The sequence below is a fragment of the Rhinatrema bivittatum genome, chromosome 5 (genome assembly GCF_901001135.1).
Source record: "Rhinatrema bivittatum chromosome 5, aRhiBiv1.1, whole genome shotgun sequence".
Taxonomy (NCBI): Eukaryota; Metazoa; Chordata; class Amphibia; order Gymnophiona; family Rhinatrematidae; genus Rhinatrema; species Rhinatrema bivittatum.
This window is the reverse complement of record NC_042619.1, coordinates 337,808,360-337,820,528: the sequence shown is the minus strand read 5'-3', so window position 1 is coordinate 337,820,528 and position 12,169 is coordinate 337,808,360. Positions and strand designations below refer to the sequence as shown.

General features: G+C 42.8%; 1 protein-coding gene across 2 annotated transcripts in view; it reads right to left on the bottom strand.

The window, feature by feature from the left end:
* CIAO1 (cytosolic iron-sulfur assembly component 1) overlaps positions 1–12,169 on the bottom strand; it is a 172,027-nt gene that overhangs the window by 94,408 nt on the left and 65,450 nt on the right. For both annotated transcript variants that reach the window (XM_029604459.1, XM_029604458.1), the window contains exon 4: positions 350–461. In XM_029604459.1, coding sequence (XP_029460319.1) covers positions 350–461 — 112 coding nt within the window. The remainder of the gene's footprint in view (positions 1–349; positions 462–12,169) is intronic.

Sequence of the window (12,169 nt, the reverse complement as noted above, 5' to 3'; positions counted from 1 at the left end):
CAGTACTATATTTTTTCTTATATTAAAACACACTTTTCCATCTAGAGGCTCACTCATCCCTCCCCACACCTACAGGCTCCCTTGTTCTGCTCTCCCACAGGTTCTGTCATCCTTTCCTCCTTCCTCACACTGCTCTCACCCTTCTAGGTTATGAATGTGTATTGTGTATTTATGAAGAAGGTAATGTTTATTATGTAATTTTATTTTTCTTGTTCACCACCTTGGGCAGCGTGTTTATCTGATAAGGCAGTATGTAGAAATAAATGAAATCAAATCTAATCAATTTCATCTCTCCCTGTCCCTGCACAATTGCACATTCCATTTGATGCTCTCCACATCATCATCTCACCTTCCCACACCCAGACACTCTTGTCACGACTGCATGTTGCCAATAAGTTGCCCGAAGGAGCCCAGGACACTGACTTCACTTCATTTTCATGTCCTTCAAGAGTTGTCACGCACTACCAGAGACAGAGAGAAAAGACTGTTCATATACAGATCAGATGAAACAGTTCAGGACAGGTTTGACCCCAAGAGAGGGAGAGAGGACTGGATGCACAGCCATGAAGGGAAAACATAAGGATGAAGAGGAAACAATACAGACAGGCTGTACGTCTAGCACAGGCAATTCTTATTACAGTGAGTCAGAAATAGTAGTATGGAAATTGGACCATGGATAACGTGAGAAGAAAGACCATGTGCGATTGCTCCCTGATGACAGCTTGATGGTACGGAGGAGAGGAGAAAAACTGTATGATGGTTGACTGATTTAAGTTTGGTGGAAAGGAAGGAGAAATTACTACTTACCTGATAAGGAAAGTAAATTTAAAATTTAATAGGTCAATCCCACCAAATGGGTTATGCACCTATGCCAGCAGATGGAAATGGAGCAAATGGAGATGGATGGGTTATGCACCTATGCCAGCAGATGGAGATGGAGCAAATGGAAATGGATGGGTTATGCACCTATGCCAGCAGATGGAGACGGAGACGTCACAGCTATATAGACCCATCCCGATATCAGCCCACCAGCATTCTCTGGAAAAGCCAAACTGTGGACAAACCTAAGCCTTTTAGGTACCAACGTTCCACAAGTGGAACATTTTTTCATATACTTTTAATTACTTGCAAATTTTTTTATACCATATTTATACCATATTTGGGTTTAGTTAACTTAAGATATGTAAAAAGGGGCATCAGGAAATAATTCCTTCAATGAACAGGATCTAAAAGATTAAACTCTAACATTATTAGAGGGGGAAAACCAAGATGGCGCAGCTCCAATTCCTCGTTTCCTAAGTTACTTTATTTCCTCTCAAATTGCTGACAAATGCCGCACAAAAGGAAGGGGGAAGTGACGGTCTTTCTTCCGGACCCCACTAGCCCTTCGGGACAGCTATTAATGCAGTATGCAGTTCCTACCTCTGGATTTGCGGCGTCCATTCCCGCAGGCGAGACAGAAACATCATTGAGCCCACCAGACCCTAGATTGCCTCTGAGAGCTTCTCCCTTGTTCCAGGTCGGTGGAGCTGGGCTGTTGGAGGAGGAAGCTCCGGAACAAGCCCAGCGGAATGGATTCGCCGAGGCAGGGACAGCTGGGTCCTCTTCTCCGGTGCAGGCAGTACGACTGGAAGCCCCAGAGGAAGGAGGTCAGAGTGGGGTAGCCAGGCCCCAAAGAACATCGGGGGGAAGGAACGCTGCTGGACGAAGAGCATTGGGACAACTTTGAACCCCAGGAGATTTTGAAACCAGAGGTAATAATTCTCGAGTCACTATGGGACTTGATAGCAAGTATGGCTCAAACCTTTGGGAAACAGGCCAAACACCTGGCAGATGTTGAGAATAAAATGGTAAAAGTTGAAGAGGAGTTCATACCTATATTCCAGGATCATTCAAAATCCCTACAAGAAATCTCCAAGGATATAAAAGATCAAAAGGACTCCAGTAGAAATATTGTGAGCGAAAGAATGTCTTCATTAAGAAGACTTGAATCCATGGAGAACTATTTGAGACACCTGAACCTGAGACTTGTTTTCTAAAAGTTTTAGGAGAATTACCATTAATCACGTTTAAAAGATATATGAAAGTACTTAAAATTCCAGAAGAATCAACCCCAGCTGTTAAGAAAATATAGTTTATAGTTTATTCTTTATATATCGACACATCAGGGTTCCATCATATCGGTTTACAATAAATAAACATAAGAAGCAGCAACAGCACATTAAAATAACTACACATTAATTAAAAAATAATACAAATCACCACAATAAAATAACAATAAATAAGTACTAAAATTCTAATGCTAAAAATACAATAAGTACTTACACTATTGTTTCTTCCAAGTAAGAGGCCTGCTGTAGAAACAGGCAATAATGAAGGGATTGATTTAGCTAATCTTACAGAATGTTATGCTCAGGCTTGTGAACCCTTGGGCCGATGGGAGGATGGTGTCCCTTAAGAAGTGGATCCATAGGTTCTCCCGTCGGGTGGCGAGGCGGAACAGAAGAGGTGACCAGCTGACCCTCGGCACTGGAGACTGAGGCGACTGAGGAGGCAGACAAAGAGTCGTGACGTCAAGGAGAGGAGCTGTGTCTTCGCCACTGGAAGCCCGCGGTCCCCCCTAAGTCCCAGAAGCCCGCGGTCCCCACCTAAGTCCCAGCGGCCCGTAGGGACCCGGGCCGCTGGGACTTAGGTGGGCCCTTGGAGACGGTGGTCAGAAAAAGTCCAAGGTCAAGTGCCAGAGGGTCGTCGCTTAACAGTCCGAGGTCACACACCAAGGGATCACCGCTTGCCAGTCCAAAGTCACATACCAGGAATCACCGGTAGCCGATCCAAAGTCAGGAAGACTCACCAAAGCAAGGAGACTTAAACAGTGCTACAAGAGACATTGCCAAGTCAAGGAATGAGCAGAGGAAGCCTCCTTTTATACTTCCTCTGCTCTGGCTCATTGAAGACAGCTGGAAGTAGTTAAAGGGATCAGGTCCCTTTAAATCTAGTGAGGAGGCGCGGCCTTGAGCCTAAGATGGCGGCGGCCATCCTGGGTTCCGGCCTCGGGGGAGAAGCTGTTTGATGCCGTGCAGGAGGAGCAGGGACGGCTCCCAGCCCGGCGGTCACCTCGGGGGCCCGCGCCGACATGAAGGAACAATGGCACCGGACCACGGCTCTCCTCCTGATGCTTGCCGCGGCGGGTCGCCATCGCGGTCAGGTAGGGGGGCGCGCCCGCGGAAGGCCGCGGGCGCAGAACACAACACAGAATACCTTGAGAATTTGAACATAGAGGTAACAGAAAGAGTTCTTTTTGTGGCCCTTATTCTTTTTTTTTTTTTTTAATTTATTCATTTTTCAATTACATAAACAAAAATCACATTTGCTTATAAAGAAATACTGTGGGTTCTTAATTATTATATTCCTTGTGCCCCAACTCCATACAAATGTTCTTGTGAAAAAACCTAATAATCAACTTAAATAGTAAAATAGTTGGAGTAATAAACAATATCTATATCACATTTTTCAGCTATTAAGTCCCACTCCTAGCAAAATATTTAATGAGGAGGAGATATGAAATCTTTTAAGGAAGTTCAAAAAGGATTAACCATAATAATCTAAACTCATGGTGCACGTTACAAGAGTTCCATACCTATTCTTACTGAGTTAGAGTATTAATTTTCCTGGCGTCTATAAACTCTTAATTGGTCAGAGGTGAAAAACACAAAACGTTCAACATTTACAAGGAAAGAATATTTTAACAGTATAGCCCAGCCCTACTGCCTCTTGTCTGAGGTTTAAGAAACCCCAACACCTGGCCTGTGTGGCTGGGGCCAAATCTGGAAATATTTTCACAGCAGCTTCATGAAAATTAATCGGGTATTTCCTGAAATATGATTTCATCACCATGCCAATATCCTTAGTTGTAATAAACGATACCAGAAGTGTTCCTCTATTAATTACTTCTAAGGTTGAATCTTCTAAAAAGCCAGTCAAGTTTCCTGAAAAAAGGAACATTACTGGCATTTCCCAGTCTTCTTGATGAAGGAAGAAAAAAGCAAGAGTTAATAGAGGGAAAGTTCCCTTCTCTTATTTCCAGCTTTTCCAGAAAAAATGTCTTTAAAGTAGTGTAGGGAATTTCCCCCGCTACGCTAGGAAACTTTGTCAAATGTAAATTTACATGTCTTGATTTATTTTCAAGAAATTCCATACATCTGGATAACACCTCACGATCTTTAATTGCAGCTATCTTATACTGCTGAAACTCATTGCCCTTCTCTTCCAAACCACTGACTTTCCCTTTCAGGAAATCGACTTGGTTTTGCATATCTGCAGATTTTTGAAAGCATTGTGAATTAGAGTGTTCCATGTTATCATTCAGAGAATTTATAGCAGTAGCCATCCCAGCCATGAAATCCCATAGAGAGTCTAAAGTCACCTGTGCAGGCCGCGTTGGAATGGCAATTAACTTCTTTCTATTGGCACTTTCTGCGATCACTCCTCCTTCCAGCCTTTCACTGGTTTCTGTTGATCCCGTAATTCTTTGTCCTTCCACCGGACTCTATGTAGAGGGTCCCGGTGCTGTGCCATCAGGAGTCCATGAGGGGCTCTCCGGATTAGGGCCGGCTTGAAACACTGCCGGTTCCACACTCTGCGTCTCCTCCTCTGCCCTCCGAACAGGCAGTTGCCTCTTCTCAGGGCTTAGAGACACCTCCCCTGCCAGCGTAAACAGCTCTCCCACGCCGTCACACACATCAGTTTCCTCGGTTCTCTGTTGAACTGTTGGATACATAAAGCCGGTTATCTCTGGCTGTAAGCTTGATGAGGGGGTCATCATAGACGGGTAAGTCCGAACTTTCCCCTTCCTCTTTGCAGGCATTATTCTGAAGGAAATAGCAAAACTTTCGAGAGAGCTCAGACTTAAGGCTCAGTACGTGCGGCCATCTTGACTCCTCCCGAAATGCTCTGCCTGTGGCCCTTCATTCTGAATATGATGTTAGTTTACTGATGAAAAATTATTTTAAGAATTTAAATACCTCATTTTGGGTGGCCAATTCGTATGTACCCAGATTTTTCAAGACCTATGCAACTTAGACATAAACAATTTCTTATATTGAGAGCAGAGGTTCTGGCACTAGGTGCCAGCTTCCGTTTACGGAAGTGCGTAGTAAATTATGTTGGTAATGTTTATATCTTTTTTCTCCCAGAACAGTTGCGGGCTTTTCTAAATGGAACAGCATAATGTTTTGTAAAGGGATCTGAAATTAAGGCCGGAGGAACCTTGTTATATTGCTATTTCCTATAACTCTCCCCTATTTACATTCCCCCCCCCCCCCCCCCCATATTACCTGTGAAAAGTAAGATATTTAAGATTTATGTTTAAAGAATTATATATGGCTCTGTATTGGTACTATATATAAACAATTCTTGTTTATTTGTGTAAAATTGATTTAAAAAAACCCCAACTCTAACATTATTACAACATGGCAACCATAGATACAGACTTTCAGATACTTGAAAGGTTTTAATGATCCAAAGTCAATGACAAACCTTTCCATTGGAAAAAAATCAGCAGAAAAGAGGGGTCACGATTTAAAACTCCAGGGAGGAAGACTCAGAACCAATGTCAGGAAGTATTAATTCATGGCGAGGATGGTGGCATGGGGGGTGGCTTTGCGGGAATGACAATTACTACCTGGTGACTAATGCCCTTATTCAATAAACATACACACGGTTAATGCGACTCCAACATTGCTCTATGCTTCGACGGCAAGAGGAAATGTGGAAAAAAGGATTTGCATTCACAAAAAAGCGGGGGAGAAGCTTGCTTGTTGTGGCGGTTACTACCCCAAACCAAATAAGCCAGATATTTCACTTTCAATGCATATCCAAGTGCAGCTCACTGCTTCAACAGCAGGGGGGAATGAAGAAAAGAAGATTTATATTCAGACAACAACCAACAAGGACTGAATTGCACAGGCTGGATAAACAAATAAGCGTGGAAGTTGCTTGCTTATTGCGGCAGTTACTACCCCTAACCAATTAAGCTTGATACTTCACTTCGATGCAGCTCCAGCACTGCTCTCTACATCAATGGCGGAGGTGGAAGGTAACTAGAACCAAAAAGTTACTAATAAAAAAAAGAAAAGAAAGGCAGGAACCGCAACGAGAGCCACGATCGGGAGGCCCCCCCCCCCCCCCGACGTCATCAGCTCAGGCACCAGACCTACAAACGAGGCACGACCACCAGGCGTCGCGCGACCAACGGTGCCCGCACCGCAAAGGACAACAGCGCAGGCACCCAACGCCTATTCAATCCCCAGAACAAAAAAGGAAGGCAGAGGCCTTTTGCTACTCATCAAAAAAAACCCTTCAAATGAAATTACTCACAACGAACAACTACACCCCAACAGAAATTGCACTATTCGACTCACGAAAACTACAAATCTGTCTTATATACTGCCCCCCTAATACTCTGGATCGGAACTGCTCAGCACTTATAGAATTCTTCTTGACCAAAATATCTATTAACAAACCCATAATCTTAGGTGACTTCAACATACATATAGATACCTTCCCCCAATCCCCCACATGTTCCTCAATCATTGACACACTCTCATCCTTTGGTCTTAATCAAATCATCAATGGCCCAACGCACAAAGCTAGTCACACACTAGACCTTATCTTCATCAGTACTGACATATGGACTAACCACCAAAGATCACGAAGATACCCTGGTCAGACCACTCTTTAATCCACTGCAATTTATATTCAAACCGTAAATTTACTACAATGTATTTATTTATCGAGTTTTATATACCGTCATTCAGTTTCACCATCATAACTGTTTACAAAAATACGATGTTTACAAGGTTAAGGAGGTTAAGAAGGTTTTCAAAAAAGGTTCAAATGATTGTTAACATAGAGACATCATGTACAAGTTATTTGCTTTTCAGTTTTTTTACGTTTCAATTCTTTGTTATAATATATACTTGTGTTGAGTTTCAGTTTTCTTAAGGTTAGGCTGGAGGGGGTTGGCTTTGTTTTGTTCATTGGGTGAGTTGGTATGCTTTGGTGAACATCCATGTTTTTAGATCTTTTTTGAAAGTTTTTAGTTTTCTTGAGTTCTGAGTTCGGTTGGGAAGGAGTTCCAGAGTTTCGGGCTTCCTAGAGAGATTGCTCTCTTTTGTGTTGAGGTGAGTTGTTTGGAATGAGTAGGTGGTGTCTTTAAAAGTCCTTTATTTGCTGATCTGAGGTTTCTGTTTGGGGGTATGTAGTTTTATGGAGGAACTTAGTGTTGCGTCCGTCGCTGCTCGACGCCCTCACTCCGCCCTCTTTACCTCTGTGGCAACTCCCTCCGGGTCTAATGGACGGTTAGCTGTCGCGGCGTCTTCTTGCCATCTCCCTCCGGCGTCCCCGGACCGGCACGACGCTGCAGATCCGCCATGTTGCCTGACGACGTAGGGCGCGCGTGCTCCGATTGATGTACCAGCAAGGTGAACCTCGGGGGCGTTCCCCTGGGATGACGTCAGCCGCTTCCAATATAAAAGGTCTCAGTATTCGCTAACAAATCGAGTTAGCAAGGGGACTGCTTCGGCTTTACTCCCAAGCTACTCAGCCTCCTCGGACTTAGCAGGGGTACCCGCTCCTCGGGGACCTCGCTCTCTTTTCTTTATTTCAGATTGCAGATAGGAACTCCTCACAGGCCCATGTTCCTGAACACTGAAGATTCTCTACTGCCTGGAAGCTATCGCAGATGCAGACATTTGTGAGTTACCATCGCTCTCTCAGAGTTTTCATTGGAACCAGGTACTCGCTCCTCGAGGGCCTAACCCTTTCCAGCTACTGAGCTTCCTTATGTGAGTTTTGTTATCCAGTTCTGGCTATGAACATAGCATACCCTGTCTACTCACTATCTATAAGTTTCTCTACAGCTCAGCTACTCTGGATCGCTGTTCCAGTTCCTGAGGGACTTCAGCCCTGCCGGGCATATCACCTCACTACTGTCACCTCTGGTGGTTCTACTAACCTAATAAAAGAATTATCTGTGTCTGTCTCCATACCCAAGCCTAGTCGGTGGTCCTCCTGGGGGCGCAGTCATCTGCCATCGGCCCAAGGATCCACCTCTACAACTGAGTGCCCTCTCCAAGCACTCCGCTGGTAACAGATTGCTGCTCCTTCCCCATCAGGAGTCTTCAACAACAGATTCATAACAGATTGCTAACTCCACAGTCTATAACAGATTGTTAACCCTCTACACTAGCTGAGCATATCAGATTGCTAACTCCTCCTTCCACAGGAGCCGATTCATAACACTTAGCCAGTTTTCTTGTTTTTCATATATGATTTTATGAAGTATGGATAGTATTTTGTATTCAATCCTGAATTTTATTGGTAGTCAGTATAGTGAGATAAGTGTTGGAGTGATGTGGTCATGTTTTTTAGATCCAGTGAGGATTCTTGCGGCTGCGTTTTGAAGGATTTGGAGTGGACGGATAGTGTTTAGAGGTAAGTTGAAAAGGAGTGAGTTACAGTAGTCAAGGTTAGAGAAAATGAATAATTGAAGGACTGATCTGAAGTCGTTGGTAGAAAGGAAAGGTTTTAATTGACGAAGTGTTAGCACACAATAAAAAACCCACCTAAATCCTTCTCATACCGACCACTGTTTTGCATCGAAACACTTCAAGAAAAGTTACAAACAGAACTAACAAACAAAGACCTATCTAATGCAGAAAATGCAACTTCGTCCTGGCTCACCATCACTAAAACAATATCAGATAAGATAAACCCCATGATCAAGAAAACTATAAAAAACCCAAATCATCAGAACCAATGGTACAACAACAAAATCAGAGCAGCCAAACGTGAACTCAGAAAAAAAGAGAATACATGGAGGAACAAAACCACCACACTACTAAACGCATACAGCGCACACCTAGCAGAATTCAAAAAACTTATCCACAAAGCAAAAAAAGAATTCTACTCAAACAAAATAAATAAATACCAACATAACCTAAAGATGCTCTTCAATATCGTAAAAGTCTAACCAAATCATCCAATGATGACCAGTCATCATCAACATCCAAGATCACAAGTAATGATTTTGCAGACTTCTTTAACGAAAAAATAAAAAACCTCATAATTAACTACCTCAACAACAACTCACGAAACCAGAACATACAGAACAGTCAACATCAAGTTGGACCAACTTTGATACAGCATCATCACTGGAATTGAAATGATCATCCAAAAAAATGAACCCTGCTAAACACCCTATTGATTGCATACCCACAACGACAATCAAAATATTGAACCATCAATAACCAAACGATAACTGACATCGTAAACTTATCCTTCACAGAAGGAAACTACCCAGAATGCCTAAAATCAGCAATTATAAAACCCATACTGAAAAAGAACAACCTTGATCCAGAAAAACCCACTGAACTTGCCGACCCATATCAAACCTACCCTTCATCGCCAAAATAATCGAGAAAATCGTCTCCACTCAAGACTCAGCGACCACCTTGAAGAAAACAACATCCTACTACCCACACAATTTGGCTTCAGAAAACAACTAAACACCGAGACACTACTACTATCATTAAACGACACCGTACTTAAAGGTTTTGAAAACAGACATAGCTACCTTCTAGTCCTTCTCGACCTGTCAGCAGCCTTTGACACGGTAAACCACTCTATCATGATTGACCGTCTATCAGAAATTGGTGCAAAAGAAAAGATACTACAATGGTTCACATCATATCTATCACAAGAACCTACCAAGACTGGATCAATGACACCCTTTCAAAAAAAAATAAACCTAGACACCGGAGTTCCCCAAGGCTCCGCTCTATCAGCGACACTCTAACATCTACATGCTTCTGATATGCCACTTCCTCTCAAACCTTAAGCTGACCCACTTCATATATGCGGATGAAATTCAAATACTAATCCCAATACAAAGATCTGTGGAAGAAACCTACAAAAAAACAGCCACTTACCTAAACAAAATAAAACAACTACTAACCAACATGAAACTAATCCTAAACTTCGATAAGACTGAAATAATCATACTGGATAGAAAGAACAACGCTCCCCAAACTACCACCACTTAAACTAATGAATCATAAAGTGGCAATCTCTCCAGTTATTCATGCCCGCAACCTTGGAGTCATAATTGACAAGGAACCTTCCTTCAAGAACCACATCACAACTAAAATCAAAGATGGATATCACAAACTCCTAACACTACGTCAATTAAAACCTTTCCTCTTCACCAATGACTTCAGATCAGTCCTTCAACTACTCATCTTCTCCAACCTGGACTACTGCAACTCTCTACTATTCAACTTAGCCCTTAACACCATCCGACCACTCCAAATCCTACAAAACGCAACTGCAAGAATACTCACTGGATCGAAAAAACATGATCACATTACTCCTACACTTATATCACTTCACTGGCTCCCAATAAAATTTAGGACTGAATGCAAAATATTATCCATACTACTCAAATAATATACGAAAAACAAACTAACTGGCTAAGCTCATCCATCTAAACTGCATTCTCCAAACAGAAACCTCAGATCAGCAAATAATGGACTACTAAAGATGCCACCTGCTCGCTCTAAACAACACACCTCAACTCAAAAGACAGCAATTTCACTCGGAAGCCCTAAACTCTGGAACACCCTCCCAACCGAACTCAAGAGCGCAAGAAAACTTAAAAACTTTCAAAAAAAAGATCTAAAAACCTGGATGTTTACCAAAGCCTACCAATTCACCCAATGACTCTAAAACACCACTCCCCTCCTATTGACACTAAGCAAAATTGTGGAACCAATGTAAGAAAATAACATAACAATGAACCAAAACATGTTATAATTAGTGAGGTTTGGGTGGACCCTTGGACACTGTGGCAGCTGACCATGCCCACGGGGGAAGTCCTGTGAGGGGCCACAGGTCAGGCTCAGCTCTGGACACACACAGATATTTATTTATTTATTTATTATTTTTATATACCGACATTCGATCTCAATTGAGATATCACACCGGTTTACATTCAGGTACTGTATTTCTCTATCCCCAGAGGGCTTACCTGAAGCAATGGAGGGTAAAGTGACTTGCCCAAGGTCACAAGGAGTGACAGCAGGACTCGAACCCTGGTCTCCTGGTTCACAGTCCACTGCTCTAACCACTAGGCTATTTCTAAACAATTTGAAAATTTCTAAACAATTTGAAAAGCCACCAGAAGTGGCAGTAGTGAGTAGAAGATGTAGCCCTGCTGGGCTAGTATTCCCCAGGGCGCTGGAACAACGGTTCCTCCGGTAGCAGTGCTGTAGTGGAGAGAACTGAGAAAATGAGTACAATAGAATATTCACAGAGTCCCAAGTATGGAGAAGCCCCGAGATAGGGAGAGCTGGCCCTCGAGGAGCGAGTACCAGATCCCTGGGAGCAGAGAGACTCGTTGGCAAAGTACTCACACAGCGGTTCCACGTAGGAGATGGCACTGGTGCTGGAATGGAGGCAGGCCCTCGAGGAGCAAGTACCTGGTTCCAGGGAGACAGCGCTGAGTAGTAGATGATAGTAGTACTCACTGATGGTGTCTGTAGCGAATTCTTCCAATAGAACAAAGAATACAATACAAAGTTCTATGTATAATCCATAAGCTAATACATGAGGAAAAAGCCGACTGGCTTAACACAGCTCTGCGCGTACACGTCCCTCACAGAAACCTAAGATCTACAAATAAGGCCCTACTTACTGTCCCCTCAATCAAAACAGCACGGCTCACTCAAGTTAGGGAAAGAGCACTGTCACTGGCTGGCCCCGTATTATGGAACACCATGCCTCTCGAATTAAGGCTCCAGAGAAATCTGAAAATCTTGAAAGCTAACCTGAAAACCTGGCTCTATAAACAAGCCTTCAATAAAGACAAAGTGAAGGAGAAAAACAATTGATTAAGTTGGACGCACCGAACAAACTCATAGTAATGTTAATCTTATACCGTTGAGAAACTGCCATACCAAATTGATTAGCTCACTTAACTTTTAGCTTATTGGACTATATTGTTACCGAACTATGTCGGCACATACTCAAGTTCTAATCTATACCACTCATAATTGTTATCATGCCTATATGTAAACCGTTGTGATGGTTCTCCAACTTAATGACGGTATAG